The sequence below is a fragment of the Chrysoperla carnea genome, chromosome X, assembly GCF_905475395.1.
Source record: "Chrysoperla carnea chromosome X, inChrCarn1.1, whole genome shotgun sequence".
Classification (NCBI taxonomy): domain Eukaryota; kingdom Metazoa; phylum Arthropoda; class Insecta; order Neuroptera; family Chrysopidae; genus Chrysoperla; species Chrysoperla carnea.
The window spans coordinates 26,318,481-26,345,109 of NC_058342.1; the positions used below are offsets into that span (position 1 = coordinate 26,318,481).

A 26,629-nucleotide genomic window follows, 5' to 3' on the forward strand; every position below is an offset into this window, starting at 1 on the left:
ACATTTCCTATTTTTGCTTTAAAATACATTCAATCGTTACTCAAGGCAGTGGCGGAATAGGCGCCCCGGTTTCTAGGATCTCCGGGGAAAAGTAAAAAAAGAAGGGGAAAAGACAAGTTTATACGGAAGGATGCCACATAAGGAAGCACCAAAGTGATTTACAAGATCATTTGGTGTGACCTGTCAGCCCCGGCATGGGTTAATCCACAACTGAATCGAGGTCATTGATTATGAATTGATGTTCAAAATATTTTCTGAAAGTTCTCGGAACCAAGACTCCAGGTATTCATAGAAAATTAAATTCCATCGAGACCATGTTAAATTAAAAATTGAAGTATGTATTTGGAATTATGAATTAATTTTAGAATTTTTAGATTATAACAATAAAGTGTTCCTAATTTGAAGGTTACGTTTTATGGGATTCGGTTTTAAAACATGTAAATATTTGGATCGAATTCCAAATGAAATCTTAATTTCATTGCAATTTGTAATAAAATGCTCTGCCATTTTTTAAACTCATTTTTAGAAGGTAGGGTAGGTTAAAGTGGTTGTCCTGGGGTGGGACACACTTAGACCATAGGATCCGTTGTGATACCGAAAAAGGGTTGACCCATCCCCGGCTATTACTGAACCATTTGGGGCTGTTTAAGAACAGCAGGAGTGCTTTGACGTCGACAAACTTTAGAGAGGTCGTCAAAGAAAGGCTGGCTCAAGTAAGCCCATCTCCCATGGCAAGAGCTGAGCTGTGACAGAGAAGGTGAGAAATCGTCTCCTCCTACTCCACACTGTGACAGCTCCTGCACTATTCGTGGTGCACGGTCAGGCCCAGGCGTTCAGTATGCTTTCCGCCCAGCCAGGGTATGTAATAGTCGCAACAACTTTGTTAAAAGAGGCCCTTGGAACGCCTACGATTTTACCCAGACCATATGTGTCTTTTTTCTTTTTAGAAGTTAATCCTTGCTAAAAAAAACATTCAACTCCTTTTTTGAACCCAATGCTCTTATGATGCTTTTTATTCCCATTGAGCCGATCCTTCTCTGTTAAGGGATAAAGGGGTCAAAGTACGCAAAAGCATCCACTCTAAATAAAAATTTTATACCACTCTTTACTTAATATTTGAACCTACCGCCGAAAAATGCCGATGATTATGAAAATCGTCGTTTAATTTGGTCCAAAAAATTGATTACAATTCATTTGGTGTTTTAAGATCCGATTAAATATTTACATGTAACACTAAAATAATGGGTTTTAGAAAAAAATGGTGGAGGTATGGGATTAATAGAAAAACGAAACCAAAAGAATGATAGTTCTCGAAAATCTCGAAAGTGGGCATTGATTATTATCGATCTCATTCATTATTTCTTTTATTCAATTTTTTTTTAATATTTCACTAGAAATTTGACTTCGACAATAATAAAAATATATCTTGTCAATTTTTGAATTAAAAAAAATCACAATATAAAAAAAAAAAATTTTAAGCTCTGCTTTCAAGGAAAAAAAAAAAGTATTAATGCTTTAACGACAATACAAAACAAACGATTGGTTAATTTTTTTAGTTAACATTTTTTCGAATGAAGAAAAGACAGTTTTGTTTCAAAAAAAGTATTTTTTATATGTTTATATTTGCGCTGACCATATTTTTTCTGTAAAAGGATAATCCTTATTTGAGGAAGAGTCCTTTAGATTTCATAAGCATTTTTAATTTGAAACAAAGACTACAATTAAATTCATGGATTCGTATTTAACACGTTTTCCACATCTTCCACAAATCTCACCCCCTACGAAAGCCTCATCGATCGCGGGGCCCTGGAAAAGTGTCTGGTCCTGACCATACGACTGATTTTATTTTTTTTATATAAGAATTTTCTAAATCGTTGGTTTGAATATCATATCTCAAAATATTTCTCGTTGGATCTGACAACCAGAAATTACTGCTTGTTTTTCCAACATCTTCATGAAGTATCTTAAATTTTGCTTTAAAATACATTCAATCGTTACTCGAGGCAGTGGCGGAATAGGCGGTAAATAGTTGGATCGAATTCGAAATGAAATCTTAATTTCATTTCAATTTGTAATAAAATGGTCTGCCATTTTTTAAACTTAATTTTTGAAGTTACGTCAGGTTAGAGTGGCTGTCCTGGGGTGAGACACACTTAGACCATATGGTTCGTTTGATACCGGAAAAAGGTTGGCCTATCCCCGGCCATTACTCTATGAACCATTTGGAGCTGTTTAAGAACAGCAGGAGTGCTTTGACGTCGACAGACTTTAGGTCGGAGAGATCATCAATGAAAGGCTGGCTCTAGTAAGCCCATCTCCTCATGGCAAGGAGCTTCCAGTAAATTTTCCTAGAGTTCATTCATCAATCCGAACTTGTCGCCTGGACTATAGAGTTTAAAACTACAAATTTACCAAAAATGCAATCCTAAAATGGCCAGAGATATTTTAATAGAGAATCGTATACTGGTTTGCTTTTTTTACAATTAAAAATATGGTCAGTGTATTTATATACGAAAAAAAAAATCAACTAGACGGGCTAAATAAAAGTATTTTGCTTGAACGTTTTTTTTTTTGGTTTAAAATTTTTGAGTTTTGAAATCGTAATGTGCATAATTAATCAGACTGAGAATAATTATTTTTGTTGTAAGTCAATTTGATTTGTTATAATTACTGTTAAATATCTGTTATATTTATTATAAAAAAAAAAAAAAAAAACTACTGTTGATCAAATAAAAATTAGTAAATTAATAAAATTATGTTTTTTCTCATAGTGTAGCTGCTACGTCCTTAAATGAGCGGACGGAATATATGAAGGTAAACCTGGTATGGGTACCGGGATACAGAGACATTCCAGGAAAATGTGAAGCCAACGAGCTTGCTAGAAATGGCACATTACTGTCGGACACAATCATCAATAAGCATCTGGTAGTTCCGTTCGCGAACTGTAAGCTGCCCCTTAAAGAGAATATCTTAAATAGAGGAGAGGGGCGTACTTGTGGTACTACAAGACAACCGTAGGCATTCCGAAGATCTTATATCCCTATTACAGGACACTGAACGCCTGAACCTGACGTGTATCACGGCTACTGCGGGAGCTGTCAAAGTGGTGAGGAGGGGGAGACAATGTATCATATTCTCTGTTACTGCCCAGCTCGTGCTATGAAGAGATGGACTTACTTGAGCCAGCCTCTCTTTGACGACTTCTCCGTCCTCAAGTCCGTCGACGTCAAAGCACTCCTGCTGTTCTTAAACAGCTCTAAATGGTTCATGGAGTAGTGGCCGGGAATGGGTCAACCCTTTTTCGGTATCAAAACGGATCCTATGATCTAAGTGTGTCCCACCCCAGGACAGCCAATCTAACCTAACCGTAGTATAGGCGTTGAGTGAATTTCGTATGCATTTACAGGTCCCACAGAACAAGGAGTGTATTTCGACGTATTTTGACCCGCTGAATCCGAATTTTCAACTTGCTCATCGCTCAGAGTGCGGGGAAATTTTTTATAAACAAATTAATTGTTTTTACGGTCATAGCTCCTAAACTATTGAAAATTTTAGGAAATAATTAGTACCATTTTATTCTACATAAAAAAAGAAATATTTATTTTTCGTTATTCGTTTTGATACGACCAATGGAACCGGAGATATGGTTAAAATTGTAAACAAAAATGATATGGCATAAGGTCGACGTGAAGCGCTTGGTTTGAAACGTCCGTAGATTGGCCAATAAATAATATTTTTGTACTTTAAGGTGTTATGCGTAGAAAAATACGTTTTATGCAATAGCATCGAAGCTAGCACGATTGTAAGTATTAAGTTTTATCATTTTTCCGGCCTGGTATTATTTTATAAGTTGAAAGCAAGCCCTTACCGAAAGAAAATCCCACATAATTATATGAGAGAAAATTGCAAAACTTGAGTTATTGCAAGTTTGGTGCATCATTCGTCTTTTGAATTATTTGCAAGGCATTTTCTACGAAAAAGGATGTTAGGAAAATTTGTAGATAAATACTTAAATAAAACAAACAATTTTTAATTAACATTTGTACAATTTTCTTTATTTTTTTAAATGATTTTTATAAAAAAAAAGATTTGTTTTTTATATATTACAATTTTTTTAATCTGTTAGAGAGCACAATTTTTTTTTACCTAACTCATACTTCCATAATAATATTACATCCAAAAAGAAATGTTTAATTTTAAAGAAAATCAAAATTTCTAATATATTAAATCAAATAGAAACTTATGTTTTTTTTCGCAAGATAAGGAGTTAAATGCAACATTCCTTAATAGCACAACAACACACCACAGTTGTTTATTGGGCGTACCTAACCCCCTTTTTGAGGGGTAGTTGGGGGTTGTAATCTGTTTTTTTTACAAATTACAAAAGAACAATGCATTAAATTAATAAAAAATTCAATTAATTAGATTGTAAAAACTTCGTGAAAAAAGTCGACTTCTCAGAGGCGTTCTTAACCCCGTTTTGGGGGGGGGGGGTAGTTGAAGATTTTAATCAGTATTTTACATATTACCAAAAAACTATGCATCAAATAAAAAAAAATTTCAATTAAAAGTTCTAGCTGAAGTATTTGTGCACATTTTCGACTTTCTAGCTTCAAAGTTGATCGAGATATGCCAATTTTAAAATGGAATTTTTTTGATCATTCAATCAAATGAAAAAGTATCCATCTGTTAAACCGTTAGAGATAGAACAAAAGCTTAAATATAAAAGTTATTCCTTATAAAGAATTTAACAAGTTTTATTTGAATCATTCTTTTGTAAGCATCACTGTTTGCCCGTGAGAGCGCAACTTAGGAAAAAACTTTGGTATCTATTTTCTCCAAAACTATAAAAAAAGTGTGATGATTGTTTTCAGGTTAAATTCAACTAGTGTTTTTGTGAAATATAGGTTAGGAACGCCTCTGCGAAGTCGACTTTTTTTTACGAAGTTTTTACAAAATAATAAACAATTGTGGAAAATTTCAAAGATACATTAATTTTTCCTTTTAGATATTTAGTTTAATTGTTCTATAAGTTAGCAATCCAACCAATCTCCAATCTTACGAAAATGATGCAGGCTTTTTGACAAGGCAGCCCTTAACACATTTCAGTTTGGGAATTGACCCAAATCGTGTATTATTTCGGCTTAAAACGTTCTAACTAATTTTAATAGCACTAAACTCTAAACCATAAATGCAGGGGATTGTTTAAAAAATAATTTTGGGAATTTTTCCCGTTATAACTTAAGTAATACTTCAAAAAAAAAAAAAAAAAAAAAATTAATATTGCACTGCGAAACAAATTCTTAACAGAGAGAAGGCTCAAAATTTATTGAATCTCGTGTTTGAATACTTTTATGTAGAACACTTCTTAATACTTTATAAGGCGTATGGGAATGGGATATCTTGTTGGGAACATCCCGATTCCTGACTGGACGGTGGCGTATCTAATTGTGGTAGACCCAAATCTAAATACTCTTCGTTTGCGGTTATTGTTAATATACGATCTAAATCTTCAACAAGACCTGAGAAATTTGGACGTTCTGTTGCTTGATAGCTCCAACATTCTCGCATTAACATATATCTGAAAAAATACATTTTTTTAAAATAAAACAATGAAAGGATCTTAACGCAAATTTGTTTGGGAAACACTTTCGATGGATTCGTAATGATAATAAAACAAAAGAGGGGTACCGCAAGTGGATCCCTAGAACCTAAACCGAGAGTCCTCTGTGCCCTCCTTGAGAACGACCTGTCATACGAAGACGAGACGTTTTCGGGTAAAAATTAACTAAGTTACTTTTCTGGTCCAAAATATTTTTTTAAATTTGTGATTAAAAACCTGTTGGCGTGTACTCAATTTCTGCCAGATATTTTCCAGTGACAATATCGAATTTTCCCGAATATTTACGATATCATTCTAACCGTATTATCATCAAAATGTTATTTATATAAAAAATTGTGTTCGGAATAATATCGTGAGTATTCGAGAAATTTTGATGTTGCCACTCGTTAGAATTTATCAGAGATCGAATTTAAAACAGGCCTCATGAACAATCGATTTATTGGGGATGTATTCGAATCCAGTGAAAATGTTTTTCCATAAGATTTGAGTATCAAAGAAAAAGTTTAAAGAAAATAGTGAAAAATTACATTTCTATTGAGCAACATGGTGGTTTTTCCATCCTATGTCCACTTCGTAATAATTGAAATAGTTTTTCCACACTTGGAACTGATGGATACGGGGTACCACCTAGCGTCATTATTTCCCATAATAAGATTCCATAGGACCATCTAAAACAATTTAAATTTGTTATTTTCAAACAATGATTTTTTGCTAGGGCGTTAAAATTCGCCCTTAATACATCCATGTACATGGCTTCTATTATTTTGACACTTACACATCAGATTGTGTTGTATAAAGCCTATGAAACAGAGCTTCTGGTGCCATCCATTTTACTGGTAATCGACCATCTGTAGTTTTTCTATAATAATCGTTACAATGAATATCTCGTGCCAAACCAAAATCGGCGATTTTCATTACATAATCTTCGCTAACTAACACATTTCGAGCTGCCAAATCTCGATGAATACACTAAAATGTAAAGAAGAAATTATTAAAGCTGTTTTGTTTTGTTTATTGCGTGCTCAGGACGTAAAAAGTGAGTTTGAATTTGTAAATAAGCAACATAGGTCATTGGGTCTTGGATTCGTAGACACATCTTGTAAACCGTTAGAGATAGAACAAAAATTTAAATAAAAAAATGTTCCCTATAAAAAAGTAAATAACTTTTGTTTGAAACATTTTTTCGTAAATGTGGATGTTCGCAACCCTGTTCGCACCTGAAATGAAATAAGACTGAAGGAGCGATAAACAGTCTATTTTATTTAATTCGTCTATGGTCGTACCATTATATACGTCTATGAAAAATATATAAAAAAGTATTAGTTGTCAAAATAAAACTTTACGAAAATAAATATATTTTAAAAATAAAAGATTATTCCATTTTGTGTTACCAGCAACAACTAACAAGTGGAGGGATTTGGGGGAGACCTTTGCCCTGCAGTTTGCTCAATAGTTAATAGGCTTAATTATTATTACATTACCAGCAATTCGCAACCAACAAACCCTCAAGACCGATGATTCTATAATTTTATATATGCAATTTTCAATATATTTGTGTAAAAACATTGCCTATATTTGATATATTTTTAGATGTAAAAAATTGAAATACCAGGCCCTTTTACCTATTTGAGGGTAAATCGAGTGCATACTTGGTGGTGCCTGTTTGGGGGAGTAAAAATTTCGCACGTATTATCAGGTTTAGCTAAGTAGGAGGGGGGTGGTATAATAATCAATGTGGTTTTAACTACCGATGTTAAAAGAGTAAAACACCCTGATCGCTAGTCCTATTGGAGCAGATATTTCGAATGATTAGTATGGAAACAGTTTCGAAAAAGGTATATGTAGTTTTTTATGAATAAAGGATCCAGAATATTGATCTTTTTAGGATTCCGTATCTAAAGGCTAACCAACACGAACCTTATTACTAAAACTTCACTGTCCGCTGTATCTCATAAACCGCAATGGTTACACAGCTGAAATTTCGACAGGGTGTGTTTTACTTTGGCCGCTATTACAAAAAGAGTCAAGTGCGAGTTTAGGATTCCGTATTTTTTGTTTCTTGTATAAAAGTATGTTTATGTTATATCTTGTATGATGGAACGCAAATCTTCATTCCTTGATCAAATTCTTTACTTACCCTCCTGGATGATAAATACTCCATGCCGCGTGCTACTTGATACGCAAACGATACTAAATCCTTTTGTGTTAACGTTTTCTTCTCTTTTAACATTTGACTATCAATCGTCGATTCATAACCCGAAGATCGTCCATCATAACCCGAAGATGGACGATGTTGTCGCAGAAAATCACGTAAATTACCATACGGTGCAAACTCAACGACCACATACAATGGTCCATTTTGGGTACAGCATCCTAATAAATTGATAATATTAATATTTTTTCCAATCATTTTCATCATTTCCATTTCTGATACGAGATCCATCATTTCGGCGTCTGTATGCCCTTCTTTTAACATTTTCACAGCAACAATTGTGCTTGAATCCTGTTTGATAAGACCTTGTGCCTCTGCTTTTACAACTTTACCGAATGCACCTTCACCCAAACTTTTGCCAAGTGTTAATAATGATCGTGGTATTTCCCATTCCACGTCGATTGGTAGCTCGTATTCGGAAATTACACCAGATTCGTTTACATTTAAATTTTGCGATTTTTGTTTTTCAATTTTTACAATTGGCATTAGCTGCAAACAATAATTTCTAATATTAGTATTAATTTATAAAAAGATTCCAATTTTTTGGATGACCGTTTTTTATGGTTTTTCACCGTTTAATCGTGATGTAAGAATTTGAAATAATACTGGGTTTTATTTCCCAAAATTTTCCCCTGCAGTTAATTTGGCTATTTAAAAAAAGGCATAGTGGATAGTAGTTTTCTTTCATCCAATAATTTTCTGTGAAAACTCTTCCAAGAACCTATCTTACTGTCTTCACAGCATCGTCGTTTCGGGGATTCAGTTAGAAATTAATAAAAGTTTTCCCAAGTATGCCAATAGTCAAATAAATAAGCCGGAATGTTCACCGGACCTTTAGGAATATTTATCAGCTCTAGCCTCTACATTCTTTTAAAAAGTGGGAAAGTTTCAACCCCCTAAGCCACCCCAACAAGAAACTATATTGAATATTTCCAGAATAAGCTCTAGGAAGTTTTCTTAGTCGTTGATTACGAATCGGGGGTCTAAATTAAACAAAATCATACTCCCGTGCGTCGATTCATGCCATTTTTGGCCAAAAAACTCACTTATTTTAAGCGAAAATTGAAAAATTTTGCTGCGATAATTTCTACCAGGTTTTTTTTTTTGGCGCTGATCATGAATCTAGATCTAAATTCAACAAGATCACACTTGCATGCGTAATCCATGCCATTTTTGGCCAAAAACTTTTTGGAGCGAAAAAAATGATTTTTTTCTACAAAAATGAAACGAATCTCGTACGGGTGTGTTGTGTTGAATTTAGTTAGACCTCGGATTAGTGATCAACGATCAAAAACACCCCCTTAGGGGGGAAATATTTATTTTATGGGCTGTTTCATGTTGGGATGGTTTGGGGGATTGAAACTTTCCCAATTTGTAAATGAATGCGGATAAGTCAGTGGTGATGAACGTTCCTACAGTTCCGGTGAATGTTTCGGTTTATTTATTTGACTATTCTTCTTTTACCGAACGCTTAAATCCGTCAATAACGACGATTATTGAATGATGATTTTACTTACCAGTGGTTCAGTAACATTTGGTGAATTTGATAGTGTTTGTTTTTCAACAATAACTTTCTTCGTCCATTGTGTAACAACAGCCGCACGCGCCGTCTCAATTGCAATTAATTTTTTTAATTTTTCTCTAAAATAAAATATAAATCATTAGCTAGCGTGTGAAGCTGCAAGTAACAAAATAAAACTCTTACCGTTTCAAACGTCGACATGTACAAACAAAAGTAATTGTTGCCACCAATGAAATGGTAAATAAAACTCCAGCCAAAATGAATACAAGCGAATTTGATTGTCGAATTGGTGTTTGTATTGGTTCCTCCGGGAGTACATCCACCACTTGTAAATATGCGCTTGCATGTGAACTGCCTAATGTGTTTGCAGCTACACATACATACCAACCTTCATCGCTGTGTGTTACATTCGTTAATTCGAGTACTTCTGCTTCCATGGTTCCATTACCAGATTCCTACATTTCAATAAAATTTAAATTAATCAAGCAAATTAACTATTGGGATTTTGAATCAAATTTTGTTTGAGAAAAATGGAAAAATTTTTTTTATAACAAAACTGTTTTTATTTTTTCATGACAATTTTAAAGTTACAGACAGTTTTTAAAGAACTTTTCAAAAGAGAACCGAAAACACCCGACAGAAAAAATGTTCGTAAAAGATCGTGTGACGTCATAATGTTAATTAATAATTGTATACAGTGTATACTATTCAGTTAACATTATAATGTGACGTCTATGTTTTACGAACATTTATATTGTTTGGCGTTTTCGTTTCTCTTTTGAAAAGTTCTTTTAAAACTGTCTGTAACTTTAAAATTATCATGAAAATATGAAAAATTTGGATCAAAATCGCAATTATATGTTTTTACTCACCAACATAAAAGAGTTAGAACAAATTTTGTTAGCATAATAAAAATTATTTCATTCATGTTACAACAAAATAGAATGAGTTTAGTGTAGGCAAGTTTGAAATTAGCATTGCCAATATCTTTTTTAAGTAATTTTTATTTATCGATCGATTGAATAATCTATCGATCGATAGATTATTCAATAAATTTTATTGAAAAATTCGGAATGCCCTTGAATTAATTATTTTGCCTTTAAAAGTTTTACGTTTCGAAAGTTTGTTTTCGAAAGCGAGCGAATGTTAAAATCGTTCTATTTTGAACCGTATTATGTGGTAGAATTAATATCGAAAATTAAATTTTTGTTAGATATTTTAGAATATTTGTTTACCTTCAATACGGTATCATTTTGATTTTCAGCCGTACGATTTTTAAACCATTCCACATGTAAGGAATAATCTGATAGAAAATTACAATGAAATGTCACATTTGACCCAACCACCGCTGTCACATTGCCAGGACCTTCTGTTAATATTGGTTTATGTCTTATACGCTCTAAAAATTAACATTCATTTCACATAGTATGCAAATTTTGCTTTTTTTTTAGCACAATAGAAAAAAAATTAAGGGTGATCAAATAAATGTTAAACATTTTTAAATTGAAATCAAAACGGTATAAGATGTCAATGTGATTTTTTTTTTTTAAATATTAGACAATGAATCATAGTATTTTTGCCAAATGTCATGCTACAGTCTAAAATTTAAAAAAAAAAATCATATTGATATCCCATACCGTTTTGTTTTTATTTCAAATTAAAAATTTATAAACCCAATTTGATCACCCAATACAAGAAAAGCCTTCCACCAAAGAAAATTAAAAGAAAATGCATAGAAAATAGAAAAAAAAGAGCTTAAGTTCCCAATCACCAAGTTTACCAATCACCATATTTCCATTTTTGGAAGCTCCCAATCACCAATCGTTAAATCATATGCGATATGGTTTTACCTTGATTGTTTTTGTGTTTGGCAAATCATTATTTTCTGGAACACTTGTATTCATCTTGTACCAGGACATGTATGCCTCTAAATCAGCCACTGGCGGGCATTCGAATCTGATTGTTGAATTGACTAAGGCAGTCACATTTGTTGGATAGCCCTCTTTTATATATGGTTTGGATGGAAAACGCTCTGATTTTGTAACGTAAAATTTTCGTGAAAAGATTCCGTAAAATTTTATTCTTACGAAATCCTTAGACAACATAATAATTTGGGTTTAGAATTTTTGACTTTCGAATTTTGAACAGTGACAAAGTAGCGAGGAGAAAAATACCAGTCATTATTGAGTCTCAAGTGCTCAAGAGACCCCCAAATGAAGGGGGGCCCCAATCCTACCATTCGAGGGGCCTCCAAACCAAGTGAAATACCAATTCCACCATTAGAGGAGCCCCTAATTTCTTAAACTAAGCGGCTGAATGACGTTCCTCGCAGATATTTTATAGCAAAAGGGCCCCATGAGCCTAAAGTGTCAATGCACATCTCAACAGCCCCTTCGCATCTCCGCATTTCTACAGCCCCTCCATATTGATTGAGCTAGTGCCACGGAAATACCTTTTGAAAGTGTCAACTATCCAGCCTCTTTCCCTCTTTCTCCTCGAGCTAATAAAACGTGGAATTTTCATTCGAGGATAAAACTTGTTTGAAAGTTTTTGTTGCAAAAATGGGGAGTCAAAAGATTCTTTCTTAAACTTTAAACTTTAAGATCTAGAAACCTAATATTATATTGTCTAAGATAAATCTATAAAAATTTGATGTACACTCTAACCGGATATTTGCATAGAAATATTCTTTACAGCGTTTTCTGGTATTTAACTCGGAAATTTTCGTCTTTTTTTTCGGTGAGAGTATACACCAATCTACAGTAAAAATTTCCCAAACTTACCAACAATTTCGACGTTGTACGTAAAATTGATGCATCCCCATTCGTTGCAAAGGACACATGTATAATTTCCGGTGTCATGAGTTACAATATCCTCAATAATTAACATCCATTTTTGCCGTCTAAATATTCAATGAAAAAAGGGTAAATTTGGATTGCTGTTTATTTTAGTTTATTTTGCTTACCGGAAGTCTCCTAGTTGTCGAGTAGGCTCTTTACCATTCTTATACCATGTAATATTCGGTGTTGGGTTACCTTCTGCCGGACATTTTAACGTAATCGTATTCCCTGCTGGTTTGACAACCGTTTTATGCATGCGTTCGGGTCGTGTGAATACAGGAGCTGATACATTTTCTCCTGTGGGAAATTTAATCATGTGATTCAAATCCTTAAATTTTGGATTAAAACTGAAGTCTAGTTTACATCAGTCGGATAACTCGGCCAAAAAAAGGAGTAAAGTGAAAGAGTAAATACAAAAGTTTAATCGTGGAGTAGCGATACTTTTTGCACTCCCCTCTGAATTCATCCTTTTGATCAAATAGTGAATATACCAAATATTTTTTTACTTGTTTTGCCAGAGCTTATTTTAAGGTGTGATTTTCTATCACGGTGGCGATCGACTTGAAAAACCTGGAAATATCAGGGAATCTCTAAACCTAGATTGCTTCCTCGTGTTGTTTTGAAGAGAAATATCAAAGGGGCCTCGTTAATCGACTCATATAAACAAGTTTTGTATGTTTAAACATGCGCATTAAAACTTACTTGAATCAATTTTCAAAATAGCTGTACTATTTTTACCGAAACCATCACGTTCCGTATAGCAAGTATAATTTCCAGCATCATTTAGGGACAATTTTTGTAAGATCAAGATCTGTTGAAACGGAAACGCGTCCTGGCGTATTAAATGATTTGAATTATTATACCATTTCACTTTCTGCGATGGATCTTTGACCAGATCACAATTTAAGATCACCGTAGCGTTCACATGAACCACTCCAGTTTTTTTGGTTTCCAAAATAATCGGTTTTCGCTTATCGCTTGTTGAATACACATATATTTTAAAATAATACTGAATTTTTTCCTTTTTAGAGTGGCAAATATAAATGCCGGTATTTGATAAATTCGCTTTTTTAAAAGAAAAATGATCTTTGGTATGTGACAGAATACTACCGTCTTGACGTTTCCAGATGATATCACCGCTTAGTGGACACTTTAGATCGAGATGATCACCCTGCCGAACAATGATTATTCGACTAGATTCGGTGACTGTGTTCGATAACTTCTTCTTGGACGGTTTCACTGGCGGTAATAGATCTGTGTCACTGTTATAATAACTATCGTAATCTTCGTCGTCAGGTAATGCGGATTGTCCATTATTATCGGTGTCTAAGTTTGTGGATAAACTTGATAAACGATTACCGATTTTACATAATTCTGGATCTGTACATGTGACATTTCTATTCGTATCTTTTACGTATCTCTTAAAACGTATATTATCTGAGGGAAAATTAAAGAAAATTTGTTTAGAAAATGAAGATCTATCGAAAAATTAAATAAATTAGGAGCGTAATGGAGTCCCATGTTTAATAAGTTGGGAGTCCGTGACAGTAAAACTGCACTTAAACGGATTTCGAAATTTCGCATACGAATCAATGCTTTTTAACGATAGGTACAATATGGACTAGGGGTGTCAGAGTTTTTCTCGAAATTACGTTTTTCAAACTGATATGACGTTTTTTTTTCATAGTGTAGTGTGTCCCTCCTTTTTTTGTATAGGGGTAAATTTATCCGAAAAAAAGGTTGTGTTTTTTGAAATTTTTAAGAGAACTTTTATCAAAATCATAAAAACAATAAAAATTAACTTTTTAAAGGTTTTTTATGCAGTTTTGTGTCTCACGAAATGCACTTTTAAGAAGATGCCTTTTGAAGCGGTCAAAATGGACTAAAAGTGATAACCATTTAAAGCTTCACGACTGATAACCATTTAAAGCTGTTTCATGGGTTCCAGGGTGATTTCAACTTCTGTTTAAAGATATCAACTGACAGAATCTCATGTCAGTTGAATGATTGAAAAGATTCTCGTAGGAGAGTCCAGGAGACGAATAGGCCGGCTTATATCTTGTAAAGTGACTCCTTTCAGAAATCTGGGACTCCCATTATACCCTAAGTTGTTTTTAAATCGATGGTATGTACACATTTTGGAAAATTTAAGGAAAATTTTAGAACTTACCGAAAATACTTCTGCATTCAATTTCAGAAATCATAAACATAAAAACTATCGAAAGAAAACAGACATATTTTCTTTTTCTTCGAGTTTTATATTTCTGATCGTATTTATTCGACAGCATTTTCTTTCAATTTTCTGCAACAATAAATAAAAAACAGTTAATTTTTGGCCCCTTTGATGAGTTACTTTTAGAGCTTAAAAATGAGTGACTATCTTTCTTTATTTTTATGACATAAAAAAAAACGATTGCGTAATGAACACTGTCTATACAGAGTATTTCAATAATTAACTCAGTCGATTGTTTGTTTTCACTTATTTTTATTATTGTTGGGGGTTGATTGTTATTAACAAGGGCAGATTTATTTTAATAATACGTGCAATTTAGCTGGCTATTGAGATGATTAGTTATAATAAATGACCTCACAAAAAGTCACCCCTCCGTACTTTTATATACAAAAAACACCCTTATTTTAGTAATATTCATTTAATTATCAAAAACACGGGACAATTGAATTATCTTTAATTGTATAATTTTTGAAAACATACTCAAAAATATGATTTGTTCCTGTCCTTTATTTGTACTTCAGAAATCTAAGGGTCTGTATTAACATAGTGCCCTATTAACCACTTCAAACGTGACCATAAAGGCATTTTATGGATTTTTATTTTACCTAAAATTTATTGCTTGAATTCTATGCCGTCTAAATACTTTATTGGTCATTGAAATATAGACGATAATTTATTTAACTACGAAAATTCTCTATTTTTGGATAAAAAGATTTGGTTTACCTTAGAAAAAATAAGTAAATCATGAAAAAATGTGGTTTCGAAATTTGTTAAAACTCTGTTTACAAATCGTCCGAATAGCTTCTGAGAATATTTCTGATGTTATCTCGAAAACTACTCATGCAATTGTTAAATAAACGTGATTTGCGTAGTTTCTGGGTCAAAATTATTTTATTTACTTTTAGCGAAATTGGAGAGTAAAAACTATGCTCGATTTTCTGCAATTTTCTTCAGGGGGTAACCTTTAGAAAAATATCGTGAAAAAATTTTGGTTTCGGATTTGATAAAACTCAGTTTTTGAAGTAAATTTGATTCCGAAAATTCAAAATACGAGTTTTTTTGACGATTGGAAGAACAATTTCTGAGTAAACCGATATCTCAGATCGATTTCGGTCGTTATTTTGAAAAATACTAATCCAATCGTTAAATAAATCCGATTGTTGAATTTTTTTTGCGATTATTACCTACTCAGATTATTATATACTCAGTTTTATCGAAATTGAAGAAGGAAATTTTCTTCTCGATTTTTGGCAATTTTCTTAAGGATTTCCTTAAGAAAAAACTCGCCCAATCGTTAAATGGATCTAATTTTTGTATTTTTGGTCCAAAATTATCCTTTGAATGGAGTTTTATTGAAGTTTTAGATAAAAAAATTTTTACATTTTCTAAGGAAACCTTAAGGCAAATCTAACTCAACAAATTCAAAAATGGAGTTCATTTGATGATTGAATGAATAGTTTCTGAGAAAACGATATCTCAGATCGATTTCGGACATGAACACGATTTTCGGAGTTTGTGGGTTAAGGCAATCTTACTGAAAAGTGTGCGACTTGAAGGCCCTAGAGACCAATATCGGGGCGTTGCGGTAAGGCTAATTTTTATAGGATAAAACTGATATAACACTTTTTGGGGGCGCTGAAAAATTTGTTTGAAAACCTCTGACCTAGTGATGATTTTATCCAAGTACTTTGAACCAAATTTGTAAGAGAGTATGAACGTATTCCACACAATACGTTTAATATGTGATGACAAAAATGGTACAAAAATATAAATAATCGTGCGACTGGTAGCGCTGACAGGCTGACTGGCTGCTGGTGAGAGCGTTCCGCACCGCACATGTACGTTTTTTGTGTGCTATGAAAGTAAGTGTTATATATTTTTAGATAATGCACGCGTCTCATACTAAAAATAGCCGTATATGTTTTTTTTTGTCAATAAAAAGTCTTAATTCAGTGTACGTACAGTGTACATACAATATTTTCTAACCTATACAGTCAAAATCGGTTAAACCGACATCGCTTACACCGACATATTGATTATTATCACCAATTAAAAAGGTACCAATTAGTCCAAGCAAATTAGCAATTGGTTGTTAGTGCATTTTTTTTGAATACTGTGACGAGTATTTTCTCATTGTAAAAAATTGTTAGTTTCTTTCTAATTTATGATGTTATTCTATCTTTTCTATCTCTATCTATCGTTTAGAATCTAAATAGACTACTAAAGAAATCCGAAGAACTAGGTCCAATCTGATGTTCCCCATCAAACTCTGCATCTTTTGTTTAGTTGTTTTTTGTTTGTTTGATTACAAAACGAGGTATTTAAGTGTATATATTAAAAGGGTCCACTCTGTATGTATTGATTTTGCTGATTTTTTTAGTATTTTGAGGTTTATATCTTAAATATCGAATCCAAAAATGAAATTATGGAAATTACACAAATATGTAATTAATGTAGTATTTTAACCATAAAATGTTAATTTGTTCATTCAAAAAGTATTAAATATAGGCAACTTTGTTTACACAAATATATTAAAAGTTGCCTGAAAATGTTGTTTTTGTTCAATTAATTGAGGATTATTGAAAGGTAGGAGATTTGCGTGATCTACCCCCCTCCCGCCTTCCGTGGCGGCACCTACGGTTCATAGTAATTTTCATGTTCCTATATACTCATTTGTTGTCTCTTAAATTTAGAAAAATATTACTGTCAGCTGTCAAATCGGTAAATCGGTCAGCTGACATTGGGTATAAGAATCATAGTTGCAGGCCCTTTCAATGTCGTTATAACCGATTTTGACTGTACATACCAAATCCAAATAGACTTTACAGACTCAAAAAACAAACATCACAACAAACATTCTCAAGTTTTTTGTAAGTAAATTGTGCGAATAACTCTGTGCAAAAAATGTCCTCTATATACAAGTATTGTTGGTTGATCCAGTTTTAGCTGTCTATGTATGTCACATTGTATAATGTATATAGGGAACATCGATGTTTTTTTTTTGTTTTGATGAAAAGGTCATTCATGTAACAAATAGCAGAGAAAAAAAGGAAAAATTTTCAAACATACTAGGCCATTGACAGATCTTAGGTCTTAATATATCATGCAGAAATTGTCTATTTCAATCCTTTTATATTTTGAAACCCTTACGTCTACAGTTCAGTAAACATGGCTGAGTCAACAAAATCGTGATATTTTCGATAAATGGAAAACAAAATTTTCGGTACGCTAACCACGCGGAAAAAACTGATACACTATTAGCTCTCTTCGAGAGAAACGAAAAAAGGCTTCAAACGTAAGAGCTCCATCTTACAGGCTTTTAGTGATATTCGTGATTTACGAAAAAGTTTTCGAATCAATCAATATGACACACTACAATATCTTATATTTTTGATATTCTACATGGAGGTTACATGACGTTTAAACTAGATTTTATCTCTATATTTAAAGTTACAGATGTTTTCATTATGATTGTCTTAATGTTGCTTGCTACCATTTTATTTTACGGAAGAAAACTAGAAGAGAAAAAGGAGGATTTAGTAGGATCTAGATTTTAGCAGTGGAAGATTTAAGAAAAAAATTGATATTTAAATTTTTGTATGCCATAAAAATGAAATTATGAAAGGAAAATGATAGAAAAAATGTAGTTCAGGTATTATTTTAACTACAAAATGTCAGGAAAATCCTTAACAAGGCCTATATATTTTGTATATACACAGAATTTTTATTCAAAAAGTTGTTAAATATAGGCAATTTTTTTACACAAATGTGTTAAATGTTGTCTAAAAATTTTTATAGACGCTTAAATTTTTATATAGCAATCTATATTATAAACTAACTCGACCCGGAGGGAATTCCGCTCCCGTAGTTACCGTAAGCCGTGACTAAAAACAACAAACAACAAATTTCGTAGAAAAGTGTATTAAAAATGGTATTTATATGTCTAGAGTATTGCAAGAGCATCTGTAAAAACTAACATGTTTGCCCAATAAACTTATTATTTAAATTTATGATATTTTGTCGATCAAATTATTGGTCTATCGTGTTTTTTTCTAAGCGGTACATTTATTAGACCCTGAGTATATTTTTCGTCAAACCTAGACATAATAAGCTTGAAAATGAGTGGTGAATCATGGAATTTGATAAAGGAATAAGGAAGATAAGTGTAGGACAGAAAAAAAACTTGCTAGAGTACATAATAATATATAAGATATGCGAAAATTCGATAAGAGAATAAATGCGGGATCTATACGGGTATGTTTAGGATCAACTGAACTGTGAACTGGACACTGTGTTTAAACTTTAAAGATTTTTGGTGTAAGACAGAGTTGTACAGATAGTAGGGTCGAATATCTCCCTCATACCAACTTGATGACAAATAAGAACCACTTGTGAGATGTTTGGATTAAAATAATCTAATTGAATTTAGTTTTAAGGACATTTCGATTAATTGAATTTGTTAATATTATTACGGTTTTTTATATTTTATTTTTTGTTTGTTTCAGTGGCGTCTTCTTAACCTCTTTTTTTATCGTTTTATATACATTTTCCCCACCAGAAACTGTGAACAAGTGCCCAAGGTCCCACATTCCATGGGCTCCCCGAGTAAAAAGCAGATCACTGTGCATGAATGATAAGGTGAACCAATGAAAAGGTGTCCGTGGATTGAAGATTAACTAGACCGATTCAAAAAAAGAAAGATTCCCGCGGATTAAAGATTGATTTGATGCTCTAAAAACAGATTGCCCTCTACATACAAAAAAAAAAACCCGCGGATTTTCCCGAAAATTTTCTCTGTGGGCCAAAAATAAACCACCAACGAGCTTCAGATTTTATCCATAGTACAAAATTTGTTTTGTACTGACAAATAGAAAATAGAATCATTCATATTTTAAATTGAGCGCCTCAAGCTTATATAAATAGTCAAGTATGAGGAACTAATAGAAATAATTATTTTCTACTTTTTAGTACAATATAAGCGTGTCCTTAGTAAATTAAATCCAATTCTCTGTATAATAAGTTGATGATTGATAATTCTATGAATAATAAATCAATAATTGAACAATTGCATTTGTTTTGTAATTTTATTTGTGTAGTCACTAATCACTAGTCAGTGTTGTAGGGTTTTGTAATCAAGTCCTACGCTACGCAACCCGCTACGTTCATCTGTTCATTTGTTCTGTTTGAAACAAAACATTTGAAATCAAGCAACAATAAATCCGTTTGTATGTAATAAATCTCTTGACATATTTAATTGACGCCTATGTAACTTTAGTTTAGTCAGTCGGCCAGTGTAGTGCGGGTGCCAGCCTCTAGTTTAATGCTTTTGCTAGCAGTGGCGCATTTAAGCTGTCAAAAAGGAGCAACTCCGCTATAAGTTCCTATAGGAAATCAGCTCTTGTTTATTATAAAATTTGAACTGGTAATTACAAGCTTTTATTTGACTTGCAATTTTGAATTTTTTTTATCATTGTCAATTTAAGGGGTGGTTTTAATGTGGTAGCAACCATCGTCAGTTGCTTTTTGACTTCGGATCCATGATAAGCGACCGAATGCGCAGGTCAGTGGTGTTGAATGTTCTTGAAGGTTAAGAAAACACGTACAAACAAGAGTTTTTGAAATCAGAGCTGTTCCACAACTTTTCCATATTTTATGATATTTTTCGACTTATTTACTGTACAATGACTTTTCATTAACAATGCGTTTTCATGGTAAAGATGAACTGCTTTTCCCATCGCTTCCACTATATTTGATATGTATACATGTATTTTTAAATAACAAATTTAAAAACAAAATATTTATGAAAGCTTTTATTGTACTAAAAAGTAGAAAATAATTATTTCTAAAACTCGCTCATACATGACTGTATTCGTAAAAGCTTGAGGCGCTCAAGTAAAAGCTTAAGACGCTCCTTGATATTTTAAATTGAGCGCCTCAAGCTTTAAAAATAAAAGCTTGTCCTTTTAAAAATATTTATTTATTTTTTTTAATAATTAAAATGTTTATCGAATTATGTTAATTTTCTACAGAATTGCCCATTATATAATATTTTTTTGTGGAATCCGCCACTGATTGTTAGCCTGCTTGCCTGCCTTAATATTCAACTTATTATTTTGTTTATTGTTGTGAAATATTTACTGAATTGTCCGTTGATGGCAGTCATGGCAATATTCATCATAAACATTACATGAAAAAATACACTCGAAATCATAGACCTATAAAATATTTAAGGTATTTTCGACCATCGTAACGAAACGAAAAAATTTTAGTTTTGCGATTTGATAAATCTCAGCAGATATTTGAGTAAAAGTTTACCCAAAGTTGCTGAAAATCTAGCAAAATTTTTCCTCTCCAATTCGATTCAATAGGTAATTTTGACTCGATAAAATTCAATAGGTAATTTTGACCCAAAAAATTCAAAAATCGGGATCATTTAACGATTGGGAGATTATTTTTCGAGATATCGATCGAAATCGATCTGAGAAATAATTTTACTAAGAATAATTATTCGATTGATTATCAAATGAACTCCAATTTTGAATTTTCATAGTCAGATTTCTCTTTAAAACTGCGTTTTATCAAATTTCGAAACCATATTTTTTCATGATATACTTATTATACCATGTATATATTTAATATATATCAAGGTATACTAAGTTTTGTCCCAAGTTTGTAACGCTTAAAAATATTGATGCAACGAACAAAATTTTGGTATTCGCACCGTGCGTGAGTTTTAAAGAAGGCGTTTCCATGGTAACGATACACTATTTTAATTATAGAATTGTATGGATGCATATATAATTGTATGGATTGCATTTATGACTTACATTGAAAATTTAGTATTATTGACTAACAAATTTAAATAAATAATTATGATAATTTACATTTCAAAAATAATATTTGTGCAATTTGATTTCTTATTTTCATAATTTTTAATGCATTAAGTTTAATTAATTAGTGTTTTTCAATAATTTTAATTTGATATTTTCTATAAGATTAACATGTAAAAAACTGCAAATTAGTCATAACAGCCTCCTTTATCGCCAAAATTTTTCACTGGAAGCGCTAGCATCTATTTTATTGTATCTACCATGACTACGCACACAACGAATAGGTGTTCATAAAATCACCTAATTGTTATTTTTACCATAAATGGTTCGGTATACTTGCGATAGAGATGATGATAATTTGATAAGTCTATGACAGATGATAATTCCTAAGTACATGCATGACATTATTTATTTCTTGGAGGTTCGTGATGCTTGATGCTGGACGCTCTGCGTATGAGCGTATAAGCGTATGATGGCTACTTTAACTACAGTATTTGATTTAATAAAAATTAAATAAGAATAGATTAGTTAATGATAGACTCAACTCAACTGGACTGAACGATTACGACAGAACTGACAGCAACAGAGAAACAGAATTATAGAAATGGGGGCACAGGGGAAGAATATGCTAAGTCTTCTTCTATATTTATACCATTTAAATATAAAATATATCAAGGTATACTAAGTTTAATCCCAAGTTATAAAACAAAATTTTTTTAATATTCTTTTTTCCTTGATTAATCAAGGTTGTACAATTGCCACAGCAATTTTGGATAAAATGCTTAATTTTTGTAAATATGAAGTTGGACTAAGTATAAATCAATTCTAATATTTTAAGGGGGGGGGGGGATTGCCCGATAATTTAAATAAATAAATGACTTCAAAAGTAGGCATATTTAACATTTGTTTTATGGGAAAACGGTAGATGGATGATATGTTTTCATAGATTTCTCCAAAACTAGTCGATGGGCATTTAAAAAAACTATTTAAATTAAAGTTAAAACCTTAACAAGTGAAAACAAACAATTGACTGACTTAATTGTTGAAATACCATACATAGTGTGGATTTCTTTATCACGTTACACATACAAACATGTGACACATACATAACTGATAATCAAGTATAGTACATATTATAAAATTTCCGCCTAATTGGCGCCCTCACGGGTAAACAGTGATGTTTACGAAAAAATGTTTCAAACAAAAGTTGTTTAATTTTTGATAAGGAACATTTTTTACATTTAAACTTTTGTTCTATCTCTAACGGTTTACAAGATGGGTCCTACGGATCCAAGACCCAATACACCTATGATGCTCATTTACGAACTTGACCTCACTTTTTAAGTCCTGAGTACGCTATAAATATATATATTTCAACTTGATATCTTTTTTCGTTTTTGAGTTATCGTGTCCCCAGACGGACGGACGGACAACCGGAAATGGATTAACTAGGTGATTTTATGAACACCTATGACAAAATTTTTTTCCTAGCATCATTATTTTTAAGCGTTACAAACTTGGGACTAAACTTAATATACTATGTATATTTCATATATACATGGTATAAAAATCGGAAATCATGAAGGAATTTTGAAAGTTGATTCTTGTATCATCCTGTAAAAGGACACAGGTAAATTGAAGTCAAATTAAAAAGAAATAAAGAATGGATTGGTGAATGTAAATGATAAAGATAATAAAATTTATAGTGATATATGAATGTGTATAAAAATGTTTAGGCGTCTGTAAATTGTTTCATATTTCTTATTTCAGACATCTGGTGAAGTTCACCGGATGTCGTTATGACTGAGTGTCGTTTCGTTTCTCCTTTAAAACAAAAAGATGTTATTCGAAATTGAATACTTTATTCCAGTATTGTTCTTTTAAATTGCATAGAATTATAAAATTTTTCATTAAAAAAAAAAAAAGTCGCAAACTGAATTTTTAATAGAAAATACTTTTTGAAGGTAGTATGAGCGCCAAGGCAAGTTTAGACATGGGGCTGAAATTATTTGTACCTTATTTTCAACTTTGATGATGAATTTTGTTATTACTTCACGAATGTATACGAAACATAAAAATACAATTTTTCGATATCTGCCTTTGTTTTCAAAATATCGAAAGCTTAATAATTGAACAATATTTTCAATTTTCGATATTTTGAAAATTATTCCAGAAATCGAAAAATTTTATTCTTACTTTTCCTATTAGCTCAGTTGGTTAAGGCGTAACCAATTCCGTCCACGGTATGCATAGGGTAGCGGGTTCCATTCCCGCTGTCGCAACAAAATTAATTTAATTAATACTGATGGGCTCAGCCTCTGAAATTGAGGAGCTGATAAATGAAATTATCAGCGAAAAGGTGGTAAAACACATAACTGGTATCATAATGGGCTCTATCGCTTAAGTGTTTCCTTCGTGGACAGTCAACATGAAGGTTATAAAGAAGGAGAACGATCGCTACGTGTTAAAGCATTAGCGCGCCTGTCCCTGAAAATTTGTAGAATTTATAGTTCATTTTTCAGCCACCAGCCGCGCTGTCATCATTAAGTAGTATCTGCGAAGTTAGCTGTTTATGAGTACAAGTAGATGAAGTTAGTTGCATAATGTACAAATTGATATATCATTTCAAATTAGCGCACAACAACCCGCTTTTATTGATACTACTTAGCGGTCGCAGCGCCTCACTTATTTTATCCATATTTCGGGGACAATATTTTCTATAGCGATCGCTCTCCTTCTTATAACCTTCATGACAGTCAATATGACATAACCTAACCTAACCTTTCGTCTTATATTATCAGGTTATAACATATTTCACCATCAAAATTGAAAATAACTTAATAATTTAATAATATAATAAATAATTTAATAATAAATTTTCTTTTTTTTTTAAGAAAAATGTGTCAATCTTTCAATTTCTGAGGGAATTCGCTTAGCTAACGCAGTTTCTGCGCTACGAATTTTTATTTCATATATACATGGTATAAATATTCGATTGGGAGTATTTTTAAAAAAAAATAATTGTTCAATTCACGTCAAACTGGCGCTTTTTTTGTTTTGGAAATCATTCAAAATTTATAACGCCTGTGATTATTGATTTGACGAATGTTATTTTGAGCGCGATCCACTTAAATAACACGAAACTGTTATAACTTTAATTGAAATAAAAAACCCACGCTTCCAAATACTTCAACCAATTAAGAATCAACAAACTACACATATTCATAATCTCAAATTTACATAATTATGCAAAAACTTATACGAACGTGTATGTTTAAACGATATCGTTTTAATTTCACGTGAAAATATCATATGTAGTTTTTTTGTCTGCAACATTTTAAATTAAAACCTTTCACTACGAGATCTATTTAATAATAACTAGTTCGACCTGTGAGAAATTTAGCTTCAGTAGTTACTGTAACCCGTGGCTAAAAACAATAAACCAAATTTCGTTCGACAATTGATGAAAAAAATCAAAAGTTAAATTAATGTCAACATGTATTAAAAATAGTAATTATATGTCTAGAGTATTAGAAGAGCATCAGTAAAAAGTAACATGTTCGCCTACTAAATTTATTATTTAAATTTTTGATATTTTTTCGTTCAAATCATTTTTCTAGCATGTTTTTTCCTAAGCGGTACATTTTTAAACCGTGAGTAGGTATTTTTCGTCAAACCTAGACATAATAATAATAATGGGGTTTAAACTCCGTTTCTCTGACATATACGCCTATAACAAAGGCCACCCACATCATTATTTGTTAATCTTTATTTATTTAATTACAAACATATTTACAATTACATTTTGATGTGGGTGGAGTCGGTTACTTCGTTCTTATCCAAGCGACGACAATGTGATCAATTCTGCAATCCCATTAATTATAAATTGTTCACACTGCCGCTGCCTGGATTCGAACCCGCAACCTGAGTCTAAATGGACAAACAGTCTAATACACACGCCTTAGACCGCTCGGCCATTTAGGCTCTTGAGTAATAATATATAAGATTATACAAAAACTTATACGAACGTTTCCATTCAAATGAAAACCTTTTAATTTCACGTGAAAATAGTCTCACGTTTGTAACGCTTAAAAATATTGATGCTATGAACAAGATTTATGGGTGTTCATAAAATCACCTAATTAGCCCATATCCGATTATCTGTCTGTCTGTTTGCCCATCTCGCAACACGATAACTCAAAAACGAAAAGAGATATCAGGCTGAAATTTTTATAACGTGCTTTGAACGCCGAGTTCGTAAATGAGCAACATAGGTTAATTGAGTCTTGGGTCCGTAGGATCCATCTTGAAAACCGTTAGAAATAGAGCAAAAGTTTAATCGTAAAAAATATTCCTTATAAAAAAATAAACAACTTTTGTTTGAAACATTTTTTCGAAATCATCACTCTTTACCCACGAGGGCGGAAATTATGTGCCAATTGTATAGTCTGCATTATATGGGATTTTCAGTTTGTGTGTAGCTATCTAAGAATATCGTTCTTTACTTACGTGACGCCACAAACAAACCGATTGCGTCATCAACACTGTCAATACATGGTATTTCAACAATTAACTCAGTTGTTTGTTTTCATTTGTTTTTGCGTAGTTTGGATTTGGACTTATAAACGTTATCGTGTAAATCACACCAACAAAAATATACACAAAAAAATGTAATAAAACTGTATTTCAGTACTTCCGATACAACATATTCAGAACGAACATGGAAAAATTTGATTTTTAAGTGCATAATATCGGTATAATCGGTATCGAACGCATTGACGTAATCGGAAGGAAAATGGAAATCCGGTTCCTCTTAATATAAAATCAAAACAATTATTTTTTATCGTTTTAATATAAAATATTAAAAATAGATTTTCAACTTTAAATAAAATAACATGTATTTATGAATTTATGACGTTTTAAATATTGCAAAAATTATGATTCATCTGTAATGATTTTTTTTATACCATGTATATATGAAATATACATAGTATATTAAGTTTAGTCCCAAGTTTGTAACACTTAAAAATAATGATGCTAGGAAACAAATTTTGTCATAGGTGCTCATAAAATCACCTAATTAGTCCATCTCCGGTTGTCCGTCCGTCCGTCTGTGGGAACGATAACTCAAAAACGAAAAAATATATCGAAATTTTTGCAGCGTACTCAGGACGTAAAAAGTGAGTTCAAGTTCGTAAATGAGCATCATAGGTCAATTGGGTCTTGTAAACCGTTAGAGATAGAACAAAAGTTTAAATGTAAAAAATGTTCCTTATCAAAAATTAAACAACTTGTGTTTGAAACATTTTTTCGTAAACATCACTGTTTACCCGTAAGAGCGACAATTAGGCGGAAATTTTATCGTAGGT

General features: G+C 32.2%; 1 protein-coding gene across 1 annotated transcript in view; it reads right to left on the reverse strand.

Annotated features, from left to right (window-relative positions):
• Positions 1-4,808: 4,808 nt before the first annotated feature.
• LOC123302249 (fibroblast growth factor receptor homolog 1-like) overlaps positions 4,809-26,629 on the reverse strand; it is a 48,385-nt gene continuing 26,564 nt past the window's right edge. The window contains exons 2-12 of the mRNA XM_044885106.1: positions 14,368-14,499; positions 12,900-13,634; positions 12,323-12,494; positions 12,141-12,259; positions 10,593-10,756; positions 9,541-9,812; positions 9,353-9,476; positions 7,761-8,324; positions 6,399-6,592; positions 6,151-6,291; positions 4,809-5,581 (exon numbers count right to left, since the gene is read on the reverse strand). Of these exons, the coding sequence (XP_044741041.1) occupies positions 5,377-5,581; positions 6,151-6,291; positions 6,399-6,592; positions 7,761-8,324; positions 9,353-9,476; positions 9,541-9,812; positions 10,593-10,756; positions 12,141-12,259; positions 12,323-12,494; positions 12,900-13,634; positions 14,368-14,485 (2,808 nt within the window). The 5' untranslated portion in view covers positions 14,486-14,499 and the 3' untranslated portion in view covers positions 4,809-5,376. The remainder of the gene's footprint in view (positions 5,582-6,150; positions 6,292-6,398; positions 6,593-7,760; positions 8,325-9,352; positions 9,477-9,540; positions 9,813-10,592; positions 10,757-12,140; positions 12,260-12,322; positions 12,495-12,899; positions 13,635-14,367; positions 14,500-26,629) is intronic.